We start from the raw sequence: 18,975 nt of genomic DNA, 5'->3' as shown, positions 1-18,975 counted from the left end.
TGGCAAAGTCTACTCCTTGCCATGGAAGCACATGACCCTCCCTGAGGCTACTGCTTCAGTGTGACCACAGCTCCTCTGTCTGAGCACATGCTTGCACACCCACCCAGCCATGCATTTAGAGCTGGTGGATCCCAGGGCTTTCCCGTGTTCCCCAACCCTTAAGCAGAGGATTACTGGAGGCTGGGTAAGATTCCTGAATTGTGAATCAAATTCAGCTCCTACTCCCCACCTCCAAGTAGCCATGAAGTCTGGGTGGCTCAGTAGCCCCTGTCCTCTCTTCTCTTCCTTCATCCTTTGTCTTCCTTTTATACTTTCTCTTCCTCACCACTTTTTCCTTTCTCTTTGTCCTTCCTTCTCTCTTTCCTCTTTCTTCTCTCCCTCAAACTCTTTCTCTCTCCCATATTTTCTTCCTTCTATCTATCTGTTGGTTCCACGTAAGCTGCCCAGGGAAGTCTCCTCTTCTCTACTCCCATCCTTTAAGCGTGAAATAAATCTTAGGTCAATTTTTGAGCTCCATGGTATCATACTGACTGGAGGCTGAAGGATAGTTAGAAAGTCATTAGATGTGCTTCTTAGCCTGTTGTCTAAAATGCTGATTGGAGCAGGTGTCTCTACTCCTACTGAGTCAGGGTTGTCCTCCTGGAGATGGCAGCTCAAGTCCGGCCCATTCTGAGAGCTATTAAGAGATTGTGAAGGTCTGTCAGTCAGTCAGCTGTATTTTATCTAGTGTCCGGTCCATTCAAAACTGTACACCCTGTGCTGGGGAAAAACAGGAAAGAAGCAAATAGTCCTTGTTCAACATACCTGAGACATATATCAAGAAATATCTAAACAAATATAAGCAGATTGCTGCTGCCTAGAGCCACCCTCTATCAGAAGAGAACAGGGTGAAAAGGGGGAGCATATAAGTCATATTGAGAGCCCAGAGAGGTTATCTTGGTTGGAGTCAAGGGTTTATGTCAGGAAGAGTAAGAGCCAAGGGTAGCTGGAAGGAGGACAGAGCCCTGAAGATTCAATTCACAGAGATACCTGTATTGCATATGAACATCATCCCATCCCCTAAAAGTACAGTCCCCCCTATCCTAATCACCTCCTACTAGGCTAAACCCTTTCAACAGAGTAAGAAGGGCCTTGATACTCAGAGTCCTTGTCTACCTGTAGCTGGAAGGCCTGCTTTGCTGGGGAAGCAACGAGAAGGTCAGTGCTCACCAAACTGCATATCCTCCTTTTCTTCCTCTACCCCCAGCAAGAAGAGGACTTCTTGCCGGTCAGCTGGAAAATGGGGCCAGAGTGAAGGCTCACCAAGAGGAAGGAGTGTGTGTCTTTTTGCTCACCTAGAAGCCGGCACAAAGTAGGCACTTATAAAGATCCTCTGTCCCCTGCTTGTACAAGAGCCCAGACCACTGCTCTTTCCAATTTTTCATCCAAAAAGAACACAATTCAAGAGAAACAAATTACCCCTGCTTCAGGGAAAACCCACTGGTCTCTGTCCTCCTCACAAGCTCCCTGTGCCTTGTTCCATCCTGCTCTGTCCTTCCATATCCCCAAGCCTTTCCCAGGCCCACAGAGTTAGCACCATAAGGGCCCCATACAAAGGCATCCTGGAACATTTTCCTATTGGCCTGAAACCAAGCAAGAGGAGCAGCAGTTGGTTCTGCTGATTCAGCAAATATCTGTTCAGCCTGAGTTTCAAAGGTCACTTACGAGAAAAGGCAGATGGGGTCAGGTCTGGGTGGAGAGCTAATGAAAGTGAGGCTGATATGGGAAAGGAGGGGAAAGGTGGGATCAGCAGTAGGACCTGTGGTCCAGAAAGAGACTTGGATCCTGCATTTAAATCCTGTGTAAAGATTTTTAGACAGACTGACCTTGTTGGGGACCCTCGAAACTTTTCACTGGGGCCCAAACGGACTCTCTAAGGCCCTGAACACTAAGCAGCTGCTTAGTAAGGGGGTTCTTATAAGAAGTCCTGGGGACACTCTCATTGCACCTGGCAGATCCCCAAATGCAAGGCCATCTGGCAGGATTTCCAAGGCTTGGGCGACTGCAGCACCTTCCTCTTCTGCTTCTGGAAAAGCACAAAGTGTAGGTTCTCATACAGGCTGGAAAGGGTTTCTTGTTTCCATGGAGGAAGGTGGTCACCTCCATTTCAAGGAACATGGGCATTAACAAACAAACAAACAAACAAACAAAGATCAGGAATAGAATGAGGGAGAAATTAGGTTTTTCAGGCTAAAAAGAACTTAAGGAAACCACAGAATCACAGAATTTTCAAGACCTAGTTGGTTAAGAACATGGCCTTTGTGGGGCACCTGGGTGGCTCAGTCGGTTAGGTGTCCAACTTTTGATTTTGGCTCAGGTCATGATCTCACAATTTGTGGGTCTGAGTTCCGCATCCGGCTCCATGTTGACCATGCAGAGCCTGCTTGGGATTCTGTCTCCCTCTCTCTCTGTCCCTCCTCTGCGCTCTCTCAAAATAAACATTTACAAAAAAATTTTCAAAAAGAACATGGGCTTTGAAATTAAGCAAATCTGGGTATGAATCCTGCTCTAACATCTACGAGACTTTACATTCATTATTTTCCCTCCTTAAGCCTCTGTTTTTTTCATTTATAAAATGAGAAGTAATATATACGTTGAAGAGTTGTTGTAAAATTTAAAAGTTAAATAGTATCATTTGTTAGTACTGTTCAGGACACATAGTAAGTGCTCAATACATTGTAGTATTTCTACAGATAAAGAAACCAGGGCCTAGGGCCCATCCACAGTCAGACCACAGTGAAAGACTAGAATCCAAGTTCAGGATTCCTCCATCCTTCCAAGCCTGCTTTCCACCTGTGCCCTTTTCTCATCTACCCCTCTACCTTTGGACAATGCATACCCAAGCTATTGCAGATATGAGAATGTGGAGCTTACCCTGAAATGCAGCCAAGCAGGACAAATCCTCTAACTCTTGGTGATCTGTGATGAGGTCCCATGACTTTATAGTTGGGAAATACTTCCTTAAACTCAACTAAGTGTCTTCTGTTGCATCATTGTAAGATTATTTGCACTTCTCCTAAGGAAATCAAAGGGATCTGAATTATCACCCAGTGCCCCATGGTGATAAGAATGACCTTGCCCATTTTCTAAGTGGGGAAACCACAGTCTCATCTAGTATATGAACTTGTCAAGGATTAAAGTAAAGGGTGAGGGGAATGGAATCTGAACCAGGAGAATGCTTGCAACTTCCCTGGAATGAAAGCTATATCCATTCTTCCAAATTCTTCCATCCTGGGGATGGAAGGGTAGACCTGCTCTTTGCTTACCTCTGAGGTCAAAAAGTTGCAAACAACAGCAGAGATTGACTGAGAAAAGGAGAGTCTGATGTGTTGTGGGATTTGGGGTGGTGGTTGAGGGGAAAGGCAGGGAGCTGGGGAAGGGCTCTACTTTCTCTGATCAAGCCTAGAGAAAAAAGAACTTTCTTAGATGAAATAACATCTAGGAGAAACAAAGAAACAAACAAGCAAACAAATAAACAGAAAAGAGAGTGGGCTTCTGAAATTCCATCCCAGGGTGGTTGTGACTGTGAGGCCACCACAGGCAAAGCCTGCTATGTGTGGCCCTGGGCACCGTGGGGGCATGGGCTGTTCTGCTGTTGCTCTTTGTTTGGAATATCCCATCTGGGAGGGTTATGTAACTCTGCAGGACCAGTGTATGTGCTGAGTGGTACCTTTTGTCACCAGCAGGCAGGCAGGCTACTGTGGACAGAGGCCATGCAGTCTTGTCCAAGTCCCTGCCCACACTCTGTGCTGGCATCAGGCCATTCCCTCTGGCCACAGCTGTAGGGGCTGGAGGGCTTTAGGAGCTGGATCAGGGTCCTCCTGCCCTTAGGGGGAGTCAGAGCTGGAAAGGTACTAAAAAGTCCTTTGGTCCAAACTTCTCATTTGGCAAATGAAAAAACTGTGGCCCGAGAGGTGACTGATGCTTCCAGATGCGTCAGTGGCAGAACTGGGCCTAGAACTCATCATCTGGTTCTCCTGACACTATATGGTAATGGGCTGTGGGTGTACAAGGCCAAACCTACAGCTAGTTATGGCGACTCAGGGGACCCAGGGAGGTCTCTGCCTTCAGACTAGCTTGCCTGTGCCAACAACTCCACAATTAGAGATTCCTTACGATACTTCAAGGTTATCCCCCTTGTTAAAATGCAAATTCTCCTAGGACAGGAGAAAAACAACACATTTAGCTATATCAGCCTTCACACTTCAGCATGAAAGAGGTTTTATTTGAGCAGTGTCCAAGAGCCGATTTGATAAGGAAGGAGGATGCCATGGTGGCACCGATTGACTAAGGGACCAGGCATGAGGCTCACAAAAGGTTGAAGGGCTCATGGGGGAGGCTGTTGAAAGCCTAAATGATTTTCAGCTCTGCTGTATTTTTCAGGGAACCAGCACTGCTTTGCCTGGATCTGGCAAGTGAAGGGGTAGGGGGACCCATGGCACTCCTGCACTGGCGTGTCTTGGAAAAGTAATTATCTGGGTCGTAGAGGGATACTTTCTCAGTGAGCTTCATGTGCAAGTCATAAGGCAGGAACTTAAGGAGCATCCTGACACTTGGTAATCTCTTTTGATCCTTTTTAGGATCTTAAAATACTTTTTTAGTTGGCAACTCTATTGGGGTTTGCTATGCAGTGGGAACCTGTGGACAGGAAGGGTTAACAGAAAGGAGAGGTTGGTACTTCATGGGCCTGGAACAAATGGGGGATGAGAGGCTACCTCAACATCTCATAGGTGCTTGATGAATACTGCCTGAATAAATAAGCTCTTAATATGTACGATCCAGGCCGGCTCAGCAGTTGCAGAGTGGAGGGAGGCAAGGGTATGGTGTCAGAGCTGAAGAAGATCTCAACTGGAGGGGAGGCCCCACAGGGGAAGTAGGTTGTACTTAAGCCCAACAGCCCAGTTTCTGCAGTTAGTATGCGTGAGAACCTAGATCAGTGGCTCAGCTCTTAAGGCCAGTTGGGGAGTGAGAGGCATATGAGGGCTCCTCCCAGCTAATAAAGCCCACCCCCATAGCTATCCATGAGCATGGAGAAGCCTCCCCTCCCACTGCCCCCAGCCTCTGACCCCAGACCAGTCTGGTCCTGAGCCTGGGAAGCTGTGTTAAGAGTTAAGCATGAGAAAGCCCTTTGAGTGTTTCGTCTCAGGGCCACACACACCACCCCCCTGATCTGCCCTTGGCCTTGTCAGAAGGCTGTATAAGAAATAGGCAAAAGGTTTATGATGACGGGAGAGAAAGGAAACCCAAACTGTGGCCATGTGTCCAGGTGGAAAGAGAAGAGAGAGCTGGATTCTGGCCTGGGAGAATGCAATGGGAACCAGTCTCAAGCTCCAGGCCTCTTTACTCCTATTTCTCTACCAGGCAGTATCAGCTGTGTTGATGGAAATGTCAGGACACTGCAGGGAGGGTGAGTGGATGTGTATAAGGTGTGGACGTGCTTGTGGGACTGAGTGGGTGCAGTTGTGCATGGGTGAGTGGGTTACTTGGGCTGGAGAAATGGATCACAACGGACACCATATAAAGACATGCAGGTCTCACAGCAGAACTCAGCGGGTCTTCCCCCCACTTCCCCAGGACACCCCGCTCTGGTCATACTGTCAGAACTCTGGGTTCTATCTCCTTTCTCTGCATGACTTACTTCATCTCTCTTGGCTAGCCAGTTTCTGCTGGGTCTTCCCCTCTGTAAAATGGGGCGAGTCTATAATGCCTCCACTCCCTCACTCTGTTGCAGGTGTGAAAGAGACCTGGCCTCCAAAGGCTGTGAGCTCCTGAGAGGAAGGCTGTCTGGAGGGTGGGCAAGTGCAGGGGTTGGGGATCTGAGACTCTCTATTGAGGTACCGTGTTTGGAAGTTCAAGTAGCCTGCAGCGGTGTGATACATGGAAAGCTGCCCTGTGGTTTTCCCTGAACCTGACTTGGGTAGCTTCGGCCAGGGCCTGGCACCACATGACCTCTCAGGGCTTTGGAGCCATCAGGTCAAACCAGCTGCCTCCCTGCCTCCAACCAGGAATACACTCCCCATCCCAGGCAGAGAGGCAAGGGAATTCCACGATTTCTTCCTTGATAAATGATTCCAATGCACCACGATTTTCATTCAACACATCAGTTCAACCCAATGATTATTTTAAAGCAGCAACAGCAACACAAACTCTGCAAAGCAGTTGGGAATCTCTTGCTTGTGTCTAGTTTCAGTATTTCCTGTGCACAGTCTGGTCTTTACAGAGATACCCTGGATGCTTCCGAACCGGCTTATTTGGCATCTTTGACATTCTTGGGGCAACTTAAATGCTGAGGCAATCAGGGAGGGCCGGGGGCCCAAGGGTATTCCAGAAGCAGGCTGGACTCTGACCGCGAAGTCAGGACCCCTGAGTTCTGAATGCTGTGCCCACCCTCACAGACCCCAAGTATAAGCTTGGTGCAAATCCTTCCCCTTCTCTGGGCCTTGGTTTCTTCTTTGATCAAAGGGGACAATCACTCTTTGCTCAGCTCTTCAACTCTGTCTCCCCTCGATTCGCCAAGTCCACGAAAAGGAGAGCTGTTAGGAGGTTGCTGCAGCACGAAGGACCTCGCTCACACGTGAAAAGTGGCTTCCAAATGATAAGAGCCTTAGGAAGGGAGCTCAGGAAGGGGGATAGAGGGAGACTGAATTCACTCTCCCTTTCAAGAAGAAAAAGGAGACCCCTGCAGTGTAGGGCGTTCCCTGCAGGTCGGGGAGGAACGAGGTTAATGCTGCAGAGGCTACCAGCTGTAAGTGCCCAAGGAATTTCCACCGGGCTCCCTCTGGATTTTACATGAAAAACCGGGAGCAGCTGGAGGGGAGAGCTCAGGAATCAGGAACCTCTGCCCCCCGAACTCGCTCGGAAAGCCTGGGGAAAGCCCTTCCTCCTCTGGCCGCTTCCCCGGGGGCTTCTCCATGGGGAGGGCGCGTGCCGCCAGGCTTTCGGCTGCGTGGGCGGCTTGGCGAGCTGCTGACAGCAGGATGGAACCTCCGGCCCCCGCGCCGCGCCCCGCCCGGCGCCGAGCTCTGCGCTCCCCCGCGGGGGCGGGCACCCCGGCCGGGGGAAGCCGCGCGCCCCCCGCCTCCCGCGCGCACGCGCCCCGCGCCCCCAGCCCTCCCCCGCCCGGCGCGGCGCCGCTGAGTCACCGGCTCCGGAGGCGCAGCCTTGGCACCTGTGCGCTCGGGCTCGGCCCGGCCCGCGGCGCCCCCGCCCGCCTTCCGGGGGCCTGGCCGCGCTCGCGCTGCCGGCCTCTGCCTGAGGCCGCCCTGCCCCTCTCCCTGGTCCCCTCTCCCCGCGCCCCCGCCAGTCTGTCGAGTGTGACCGTTCCCCTCGGTATCTCTCCGCCCCGCGGCCCCCTCCGACTCATCCCGGCGAGCGCACCGCCGCCCGCCCACGGCGTCTGGGAGCGCCCCCGGCGCCACCGCCGCCCGCGCCTTCCCGGGAGCCGAGGGGGAGGTCGGGGGGCCTCCGTGCTGCGTCACCGTGCGGCCGCTGCTGCTCCTGCTGCCGCCGCCCGCGGCCCTGCCGGCTCCCCCCCGCCCCAGACCATGACCGCTCCGCACGAGGGTGCGGATCCTTTCCCAGGCCTCCCTCCGTAGGCCCCAGCCCAGGCTGGTGTGAGTGGATCCACTTTGGAGAAGGGGAGAAGGCGGGGGCGGCTTCAGGTATCAGGATGGAGGTCCGACTTCTACACAGCATCCACCTCCCCTAGCTTCCCATGTACCCAAGACATGTCGGCGAGAGAATCCCGGCTGTAACTTAGCTTCCCGTGTTTATATTTGTGCTTTATAGGATCACATAATCTTGGGATTCTGGCCCAACCTATGATGAAGCATATGGCTTCATTTGTAGCACTAGGTTTGAATCCTGACTCCGTCATGAGCTGATACTCAGTAGCGACAGGCTTGGTTTTCGTATCTGTAAATGCGGATAGGGATAGTCCTAGCTTCATAGGATTGCTGTGGAAATTAAGAGGAAATGCCAATAAAGCACCAAGCAAGGCAAGTGCCTGGCACATGGTAAGGACTCAAAAGAGCATAGTAGTTGCTGTTATTTTAGGACCTTTGGAGTCAGAAAGTGGTTTTTGAAGGTAGAGCGCTCTTCCTTACCTCCCTGTGGCTTCCAGAGGGTGCAGAACAGGACGACTTCTCCTTCACAATCCCTCAAACATTTGAAGAAGGGTCATCTCTTCCTTTCCTTGCCTTCCTGTCCATAATCCACACCCACCCCCCACGCCTGTCTTTTTTTTTTTTTTTCCTTCCAGAAGAACACACCTAAGCCTACCACTTCCTGTTCCACGTGGCTTTGTGGGTCACTCTGTGTGGCCACCTCATCACTGCTTTCTAGAACACAGGAGCCAGGAATGAGTCCTTAGCCCAGGAGGTATGGGCAGACCAGCCTGGGCACAGGGAGCCCCTCCCTCACCCTGTACCAGCAGGGCAGGTTCTGGATCCTGCCCAGCTTTGGATGGCACCTAGGAACCCACTGGCTTTCTCAGCCCCTGGCCACAAGTGGGACCTATCAAGTGAGGTCAGCGAGGGCTGAAGGACTCTGTCCTCAGACTTCTGGTGGCCTGTACTTGTGCAAGTGGCTTTCGTTTTAACACCAAAAATGCTGAACGTTTCACCTGGCCCTGTTGGTTTTCATTTTGTTAATTTATTTGTGCTCTTTTAAAAATTTAAATTACCCTTGGGGCTCCTGGGTGACTCAGTCACTTAAGTGTCAGATTTGGGCTGAGGTCACGATCTGTCGGGTTGCTGAGTTGGGGCCCTGCATCAGGCTCTGTGCTGACAGCTCAGAGCCTGGAGCCTGCTTCAGATTCTATCTCCCTCTCTCTGCCCCTCCCCCATTCATTCTCTCTCTCTCTCTCTCTCTCTCTCTCAAAAATAAAATAAACATTAAAAAACTTAAATTTAAATTACACTTTTCAAATAAATAATACATAGCACAAAATTAAAAAATGCAGGAGTTGATAGTGAAGTGTCTCCCCACCCCGTTTCCAACCCCTTCATCCCCATCGCCACCCCCAAAAACTACTGTTAGCAGCTTCCCATGAGTCCTTCCACGGATAGTCCATGTACATTCAAGCAAATACACACACACACATACATAAATGTTTGTATATATTTGTGTTTATGTGTGTGTGTTTCTTTTTACACAAATGACAGTAAGCTATATGCTGTTCTGCACCTTGCTTCCTCCGCCTAATATCCATTTGGTGATCCTTCCATATCAATGTAAAAAGAGCCACCTTATTCTTTTATAATAGCTGTAAAATATGCCATTGCATGGCTGCGAATCTGAATTCTTTCTTCTTATCTGCTGAAGTTTGGAAGGCAAGCTCTGGGTAGCCTGCTTCTGTGTAATTCTTTGGGGTGTGTTTTTCTGAGAGGTGGGTGGGTAGGCACACATTACCTAGGAGGGCTATTTCAACTTGGACCTCCATCAGCTGCTGTAGTCTCCTGCAGACATTGGTAAATCGCGGTGGAAATAAGATTCAGGAAGTGTACTTCCTTACCTGAAAAGTCTTCACCACTCTTTTAGCTTGGCTCCCTTTGTTGCCTAAGGCCATCAGGATTGGGAGAGCTGCCAGGGTGTTATAATCTCCTTCATATGAGCTGAAGGTGAGTCCTAAAGCCCCACCTCCTTCAGGAAGTCTTCCTGGACTGATATGAGGAAGAAACTGAGGTTCTTCACCACTCGCCCTACCTCCCACCCCTGACTGAGTATACTCCAGTCCTTGCAAAGTATGGAATCAATTCTTTATTCCTTGGTTTAAAAGTGCTTGTTTTCTTCTCTACATAGGTGTATATTCATGGCATGTGTGTTCTTTCACTTAACAAATATTTGATTGTCTACTGTGTGCCAGTTACTACTGTTCCAGGCACTGGGGTACAGTGGTGAACAAAATATCCTCAACTCCCTTTGTGAAGCTGACAGACCAAAAACTAAGCAAGATTAAGAATGAAACCATACAGCACATCTGATGGGAGGGGTGTTCTGGAGAAAAATAAAACAGAGAAGGGGACCTGGGAGTAAGGGGGTTTACAATTTCAAACAGGGGACCCTGGGAAGGCCTCCCTGAGAAGATAAGACCTGAGCAAAAGGCCTGGAGGAGGGGATTCTGTGCCATCGGGTTGGGGGGTGGGGTGAGTGCTCACAGCAGAGGCAGAGTCCTGGTGAGAGAACCCACCTGGTTGTTCAAGTAAGACAGAAACAGAAGGACTGCAGGGAGAGTAGTCTGAGGCAACATTGGAAATGTTGGTGGGGTGTGGGGAAGGTGGGAGAGTGCAGGGGTGCAGCTCACCTGAGATCCATCAGGCTGTTTGGAAATGTGTGGGGACCTTCTAGTTGTTACAATGGCTGACAGGGTTGATGGGGAAGTGCTGAGGGGCAAGGAATACACTTAACATCCTATAGTGCACAAGACCGTTGCCATGGTGAAGTATGTTCCTGCCCAAAACACCAATGTTTCTTTTTTTTTCTTTAAAGTTTATCTTGAGAGAGGCAGGGACAGCACAAGTGGGGGAGGGGCAGAGAGAGCGGAAGAGAGACATTTCCAAGCAGGCTCCACGCCCTCAGCGCAGGGCCTAATGCAGGGCTCAAACCCAAGAACTGTGAGATCGTGACCTGAGCCCAAACCAAGAGTCGGATGCTTAACCGGCTGAGCTACCCAGGGGCCCCCAAATACCAATGTTTCTTGTTGAGAAACACTGATAGGGTCTTGATGTGCATTGTGATGAGTTTGGCTTTTACTTTCAGAAAAACTGGGTTAAAAGGAACCTTGGCTGCTGGGTTGAGTTTCAGTTGAGAATAGCCTGAAGAGGAAGAAAGCCAGAAGCAAGGACACAGGCAGGTCATTGTGGTAAGGTCCAATCGAGAGATGGAAGTAGTGTGAACCTGGGGTAGGAGCAGTGACGGTGGTGACAAGCAGTCGAACCAGCAGTATTTCCCGAAGGATCAATGCGGTGTGTGAGAGAAAGAGGATTTGAGGGTGAGTCCAAGAGTTTGGGCCAAAGTTATTGGAAGGAGGAGATGGGGAAGTCTGGACAGGGAGAGACGAAAGGTGAGGTCTCAGACATGTTAAGTTTGGATGTAGACGCCCAAGTGGAGACAATTAGTAGGCATTTGGAACGGACTGGACGTATAAATTTAGGATGGCTTTGAAAGCCCTAAGACTGGATGACATCCCCGAGAAGTGAGAAAATACTAAAGAGGACTAGGGATGGAGGCTTGGAGCACGCCAGTTTCAAGAGAAAGGCTGGAGAAGTGTGCGGTGTCCTAGCACAGAGGTGTTTCAACCAGGAGGGTAGGAAGGTGGAGGCAAGCCCTGGATAGGGTGAGAGACGAGAACTGCCGTCAGCCTTAACAGTATTGAGGTAATCAGTGACCTTGAAAAGCATAGCTTTGGTAGCACCACGGGGGAGCTTGATTAGTGTGGGTGTAAGGAAGAAGGGAAAAGAGACAAATCAACCAAATGTGAGGTGTGGAACTTGAGTAAGTCCTAATTTAGGCCAAACAACTCTAAAAAGACATTTTTAAGGCAAACAGGAAAATTTGAACACAGATAATGGAGAATTATTTAGTTAGGTATAATAATGATCCTCTTATTGTATCTTTTTTAAAGTTCTTATTTGTTGGAAATATATTCTGTCTAAAATGATATTATTTCTGGGGTATGCTTTAAAGTCCTCCAGCTGGGGCGCCTGAGTGGCTCAGCTGGTTAGGAGTCTGACTTGATTTCGGCTCAAGTCATGATCTCACAGTCATGAGATCGAACCCTGTGTTGCACTCTGCTCTGGACGTGGAACTTGCTTGGGATTCTCTCTCTCCCCGTCTCTCTGTCCCTTCCCCTCAAAAGTAAAATAAAATAAAATACTCCTGCAAAAACTATTGGGGTAAAAGATTGGTAAAATGTATGTTTGAAATTTCCCTACTAAGAACTTTAAAGGATGACAGAACAAGAGGAACAGTAGACAGTGAGTATAGAAAAGTCTTTGATGAATTTTCTTATAAGGAAGAGTAAAGTAATGGGTTGATAACTGGAGGGGAACATGGGTTTAAGACAGAAGACCGCTCTGGAAGGTGGGAGAAATCACACATTTGTTTCCATCATACAACAGGCAACTATACTTGCTGACCATCTGCCACAGAATGGCCCTTAGCTGAGCCCTGTAGGGAAACTGAGGAAGACTGCATCACTACCTAGAGGGAAGCCACAATAATTTAATGAAAGTGAACATTTTGTCATGCGCTTGCTATGGGCTAGGCACTGGGTTAAGTGCTTTACAGACTTATCCCTGTATATGTGCTGATGACTGCTACAGTGGGGGGTGAGGCCAAAGAGGTTAGGTAAGTTGTCCTAGGGCAAGCAACCGTCACGAGGTGGTGTCCACACCCAGACCCAGGCAGTGTGATTCCAGCAGTTGGTATCTTCACCTCTGCTCTCCACTGCCTTCCTGCAGATGATGCAGTAACAGGTATCCATATGGCTAAGAGATGCACTCGCCCCTCACTCCGCCCTGGAGACTGTCATTCACAAGGCGGTTAGTGGAGGGAGGGCAGCCAAAGGTTTTTTAAATGAAACTCTCAGGATTCTGATGCTGCTCCCTGCTTAAGAACCATTAGAATAGATCGGCCCAAGCACACTCATTTATCAACACATATACACAAATATTCACATGAGTGCTGTGAATAATTAGACTAGCTAGGGGCTGGGAAAATATTAAAAGATAATGAACTATGCTGTATAGGAAAGAGGTAGGTGGAGAGAGGGGAGCTGAGCACATTATTGTTACTTAGGGATGGAAAAATCTTATTTAGTTGCCTCAAGGGCTGGAGTCATATCTGTATATTCATTTAGCAAATATTTATTGGGCACCTACTGTGTGTCAGGCTCTGCTGCAGGTGCTGGGAATTCACAGTCAGACAAAGACTCTGCCATCACGGAGCTCATATTCAAGAGAAGACAGGTATTAAACAAGAAAATGACCATATGTGTGTGCATATAAACTCATAAGGACTCTGAGGGATAATAAGGGGATGACTGGGGGGGAGGGTAGTTTTGCTAGGCAAGACCTCACCTAGAGATTAAATAAAGCTAGGGACAGAGCCATGTGAAGACCTGAAGGGAAAACATTCTGTGCAAAGGCCCTGGGGCTGGAAGACATGGATGTATTCAAAAAATAAAAGAAGGGAAGGGGGTGGGAGAGATGGGGTTGGAGGGTCAGATGGGGCTTCCAGAGGAGTCTGGGGGGTGAGAGACAAACGGGAAGACATGGGGGTGGAACTTTGAACAGGGAAGGGTGCACTACTGTGGCAAACTGAGTTGGGAGTTCAAAGGGCAGAAGAGGGAGAGCAGTTCAGCAGAGAGAGCCCTAGAGTGCCATTCCCAATCATCTGCTATTCGGTCATTTATTCGGTCTTTCTTTCAATATCCGTGTGCTAATTTCTGCTATGTGCTCGGCATTTATGTCCATCTATCACCTCATTTTATCCACACACCCCTGATGGGAAGGTATTATTATCCCTATTTCACAGGTGTGATAACTGAGGCTCAGAGAGGTTAAGGTGGCCCACCCAAGGTCACACAGTAAGGTGGTGTCTTCAAGATTCCCATGCAAGCTTTAGCCTCTCATACCCTGACATAGCCATCCCCACTCTAGGGGAGTCCTCTGCAGCATGAGAAGCGCTTCCCCTAGGCAAGTCCTGATGCGGAACCTGGCTCAATGTTCAGGGACAAAAAGGTTGGTGGCACCATGCCCATGTGACAGTTGTTCGTGTTGCTGCAGCTCTGAACTTGGCCTTTGGCCCACTCATCTCTGCCATGCCACACAGGACTAGGCTAGAGGACTGGCAGAATGCCACCCACACATAGCCACAGATGGATGATTTGTAGGTCCCCATGGAACATCATATCCTTCCAGGACCCACATGGTCAGGAGGGTTCATGTAGGGGCTAGAAAATCCTTGGGCTCTGTGGTGTGTGTGTGTGCACGCACATGACTGCACATGCAGAGTTGTATGTGAAAATATGTATATATGTATATGTGTGTCTACATATGCAAGAGTGAATGCATGTGCATTCGCGTATTGTGTGTGCATAGGTTTTGTGTGCATAGGTTTGTGTGTGCATAGGTTTGGGGAGTTTCTATTGAGTGTGAGACTTGGAGTATATTTAGGAACCATGTGCATTTTTGTGAGAATTACAGAGCCAGGCGCTCGGCTGCATCCCACCAGCTCTTCTCATGAGAGATCTCTCTATTACCTGGCAGACAGGTGCCTGGCTACAGGGGACAGCCAGCTTGAGAGGACGGATCGGAGCCACCCAGCCCATGCCAGCCACAGAGGCTGCTTCACACCACATCCTGCCTCGTACCAGAGAAGCGCGCCTACACAGTGTTACTCACCCACCCAAATGTCAATTGTGGGCATTCACTGCTTTTTCCAGGAACGGTGAAGGCAGATCCTGGTCAATAACAATGGCTGCATTTGTCAGTGTTTCTGATTTACCGTAACATTTTTGAGTGCCCTATGAATAATCCCAGTGAATAATGGTAGTAAAAATAATCATAGTATGTAATTATAATAATAATTAATATTAATATTAATGCCATGTACCTGACGAAGAAATTAAGGCCAAGGGAGGTTTGATGACTCCTGAGACACAGCTAAGACTCCAGCTCCATGCCCCGCCACTGCTGTCTACTGCATCCTGGCACTCGCTCCTGCCTTGCCCTACAACCCCAAGGCAGGCATCACAGGGGAGATGGCCTCTGGGCTGTGACAGCAAGAGCCTTGATCTTGCCCTCTATAGCATAGTCAGATTTGGAGTTAGACAGAAACATAAAACCCCATCCAGCCAATCCCCAATCCTGTACCTCAACTACCTCCTAGCCACCTGCCCTGCTCATGTGCTGCAACCCAATTCACAAACCCACAGAAACACTCACTGCTTCTGGGAACCAGCTACACACCAACACTCAGTGTGCTCTGTAATTCTTGCTGAGCCGCCCAGCCTGGCACCGGGAGTTCTGCTGGCTGTCTCCCTACAAAGACGGCTGGACTTCAAACAAGTAGGCTTCAAGATAGGCGACTGAATGGCTCGGGGGTTGCTGGCAGGGCCACCGTGCTGGGCAGGAAGGAGAGAGGGCAGCAGGAAGCTCAGGGGCTCAGAGGAAGCCCTCATGCCTGAGGCGTGGCTGGTTGGTGAGCGTGGAGGGAGGAGGAGGCGGGGGCCCCTGGCACACTCAAATGAGAGACCGACTTTCCTGGTCTGAGTTAGGCTTCCCCCAGACTGCCACGTTGATGCCAAGGCTATGTGATATTAAGCAAGTATTCTGTCTCTCTGAGCCTCTTCATCTGTAAAATGAGGATTAAATTGAGGCAACGTCTGGAAAGGGCTTTGTACAGCTGCACATTTGGTAATAATGGTGGACAGGTCTCTGTGGCATGTACTTGGGCTTTTGTTGACATATGTACGCGTTTCACGAATGTGCATGTTTAATTCCCCGTTTTTCTCCAGCACCCTCGGTAATAGGGACTTTATTCACACATTGAGTCAGCAAATGATATCTACTGCATGCCACGAGCCAGACTGCATGCCATCCTGGATGGAGAAGCTAATTGGTCCCAGGCGCTGCTCTGCCCTGGAGAACTCACTCTAGTATAGGGAAAGGCATATACATAAACACTGGTGACGCAGCGTGGAAAAAATTGATGGTGCGGCCCACTGGGGTTGGAAGGAGGCTGGCGTGGGAATCCAGAGATAAGAGGGTCCAGCCCAGACAGGGGCAGGAGCTGAGGCCAGCAGGGCTGGGGTGCAGGCACAGCAGCAACGGGGGAAGGCTTTGCAGAGGTCTGGGTGCTGGGCCCTGGAGGGTGGGCGGAACCTGGAGATCTGGAGATCAAGGCAGCCTGGGATTTCTGGTGGAGGTGTCCGTGCATTTCACTCTGTTTCCTAGTGATATAATTCAGAGATGGATAGGGGCTGTTATTGCAACTCCAGGGCTGGGAGAGAGGAATTCTGGATCTAGGGACAGCAGGGGCATATTGACGTGGCCAGGCACACTTCTGAGCTCTTTAGATATATTGGTTCATTGAATCCTCATGCTAACCCTTGAGGTAGATGCCATTAGCATCCTATTTTACAGGTAAGGAAACTGAGGCTCCGGCAGGCCAACCTATTAACTAGAAAGTAGCAAAACCAGACTCTGGACTCTGGACTTGCCGTGGCCTGTATTGGTGCATGGTCCCCGTATCGGTGCATGGTACGGACATCGATTTTGACTCTGCTCTCTGCTAAGCATTGCATTAGCATGACATGGGTTATTTTGTTTGATCTTCACAATAACCCTATGAGGTAGCTTCCTTTATGATCCTCCCTCCTCACAGCTGAAAATCTGAGGCAGAAGAAGGTCAGATGATCTGCCCAAGATCTCACAGCCATCCCATTGGAAAGGTAGGGCCTGAATGTACGTCTTCCCAAACCTCCAGCCTGCTTGCTTTCCATGGGACCATGCTACTTCCTGTAGTTTAAGGGGCCTTGATGGAATTCTTCCCTAGAGTATGTGGCTCCCTCACTGCTCCATGCTGGTGCACCCCTAGGACCCGAGGACCTCAGTTCAATACTCATTCCACCCCTTACTGGCTGTGTGACCTCAGGGAAACCAGGTCACATCTCTGTTCCTCATCCGCAAAAGGGAATAACTGGCTCTAACTCACAAGGTGGTACAAAGGGTAAAAGATAGGTGAGAAAATGCTATATAAACTGTGAAGTGCTGTAAAGAAGGGAAGAGACAGCAGCACTGTGTGCCCATCACTGTGGTGAAGGTGACTGATGAGGACTGCACAAGGCAACACCAGCAAAAATAACCAAGTGGGATCACATCAGACTAAAACGCTTCTGCACAGCAAAGAAAACCCTCAACAGAGGGAAAAGGCAACCTATAGAGTGGGAGAAAATACTTGCCAAACATATGTCTGATGAGGGGTTAATATCCAAAATCTATAAGGAACTCAATAGAAAAGATCCCCAAACATCTGGCTAAAAAATGGGCAAAGGACCTGAATAGACATTTTCCAAAGAAGACATATGAATAGCCAACAGGTACATTAGAAAAATGCTTGGCACCACTAGTCGTCGGAGATATGGACATCAAATCCCCAATGTATCCCATCACCTCATAGCTGTTAGGATGGCCATCATCAAAGAGGCAAGAAATAACAAGTGTGGGTGAGGTTGAGGGTGGAAAGGGGGCCCTGTGCACTGTTGGTGGGGTATCGGCTGCAGCCACCATGGAAAACAGCATTTTCTCAAAACCTTAAAGATATCATACCATATGATCCAGCGATCCCACGTTGGGTATTTACTTGAAGGAAACTAAAACTGAATCTGAAAGAAATATCTGCACTCCCCTGTTCATTGCAGCATTATTTATAGGAGACAAGATAGGGAAACAGCCTAAGTGTCCACCAACAAATGAATGAATAAAGAGTGTGCTGTAGATATACACTGAAATATTATTCAGCCATGAGAAAGAAGGGAATCCTGTCATTTAAGACGACATGGATGGACCTTGAGGGTATTACACTGAGTGACATAAGCCAGACAGAGAAAGACAAATACTGCATGGTATCACTTATGCATGGAATCTTAAAAAAAAAAAAAAAAAAAAGTCAAACTCAAGAGTAGCACGGTGATTGCCAAGGGCGGGGGGCTGGTGAAAACAGGGAGAGTTTGGCAAAAGGGCACACCCTTTGAGCTGCAAGATGAATCAGGCCTGAGGACCTCATGTAAAACATGGTGACTATACCCAGGCCGACTCTGCTGTCGGTTTAGCAAGCAATGAACAGGTAATCAGTGGCAGGCCCTGTGCACGCGCATAGGGATATAGACACACACAGGGCCCAGAGTTGGCCATTTGGCTGGAAAATGGAACAACTAATTCAAGAATGGAGCGACTGCCATTTATTATACACTACTGTGGGCTATGGGCGAAATTCCTAAAGTATATTTTCTCATTGAGTTCCTTCAACTATCCAGTGAGGTACTACTATTATTATGTCCATTTGAGTGATAAAGGAAGATGTTCAGAGTGGTTAAGAGACTTTCCCAAAGTCACAAAGCTTAGCAAATGGCAAAGGAGCTATGTACGTCCAAGTCCTCCTGATTCCAAGCCAAGGTCTTTCCCCTGTGCCTGCCACCTCCACGAAATGAAAACACTTTTTCAGAAGGGCGCTGTGGTGGTCTGAGACATGGGCTGGGAGGTGGAGCTGCAGTCAGGAGGCCATAACAACGAGCGGCCCCACCCCGGTGTGGCCTTCGGTCTGCCTCATGCACAAGGAGCTTTTGTGCCGGTTGCCTCTTACAACATTCAAAGCAACGCAGTGAGGTCATGGGTTTCACAGATAAGGGGAGAAGCTCAGAGAGCTCAAGTGACTTGCCCAAACCACACAGCTAGATGTCTTTCTGAAACTTGCACCCAGGCCTCCTATTTGGCCGACTGCACATCTCCAGCTCTTTCCGTGGCAGTAAAATAACTTGGGGGCTGGAACCAGGCCTGGGTTCAAGTCTTACCTCAACATCTTCCTAGCGGTGTGACTTTGGCCATGTTACTAAATTTCTCTATTCATCTGTAAAATGGGAATAATAATATCTACCTCTCCAGTCCATCATTTCATGGTTATTGTACATCAAGTTTCTAGCAGGCAGGAAGTGCTCAATGAGTAAATGAACAAGCAAGCAGTTATGGAGTGTTATTGGCTCTGAGCTCTGTGGGGGACAGTAAGGAGGAGAGGTGACCCTTTCTGTTAGGAAGAGAATACCCTGATGCCTTTTTAAGGAGATGTGAAGGGAGATGGGGTCCACTGTTTCTCATTTGAATTGAGTGAAAAACTTGCAAAATCCACATGTAAGTAACTACAAGCCACTTCCTTTCT

The 18,975-nt window shown here is 49.0% G+C and overlaps 1 protein-coding gene across 12 annotated transcripts in view; it reads left to right on the top strand.

The window, feature by feature from the left end:
- Positions 1–18,975, top strand: part of IQSEC3 (IQ motif and Sec7 domain ArfGEF 3) — a 106,220-nt gene that overhangs the window by 3,996 nt on the left and 83,249 nt on the right. For 11 of the 12 annotated variants that reach the window (XR_006708707.1, XR_006708708.1, XR_006708706.1 and 8 more), the window contains exon 2: positions 1,247–1,351. The exons of the other annotated variant lie outside the window; for it this stretch is intronic. Coding sequence is in view for 8 of the 11 variants with exons in the window: in XM_045463281.1 (XP_045319237.1) it covers positions 1,247–1,351 (105 nt within the window). In the remaining 3 variants the exon portion in view is untranslated. The remainder of the gene's footprint in view (positions 1–1,246; positions 1,352–18,975) is intronic. 12 annotated transcript variants of the gene reach the window in all.

The sequence above is a fragment of the Leopardus geoffroyi genome, chromosome B4 (genome assembly GCF_018350155.1).
Source record: "Leopardus geoffroyi isolate Oge1 chromosome B4, O.geoffroyi_Oge1_pat1.0, whole genome shotgun sequence".
Classification (NCBI taxonomy): Eukaryota; Metazoa; Chordata; class Mammalia; order Carnivora; family Felidae; genus Leopardus; species Leopardus geoffroyi.
The sequence above is the reverse complement of the archived record's forward strand: the minus strand, read 5'-3'. Positions and strand labels throughout refer to the sequence as shown.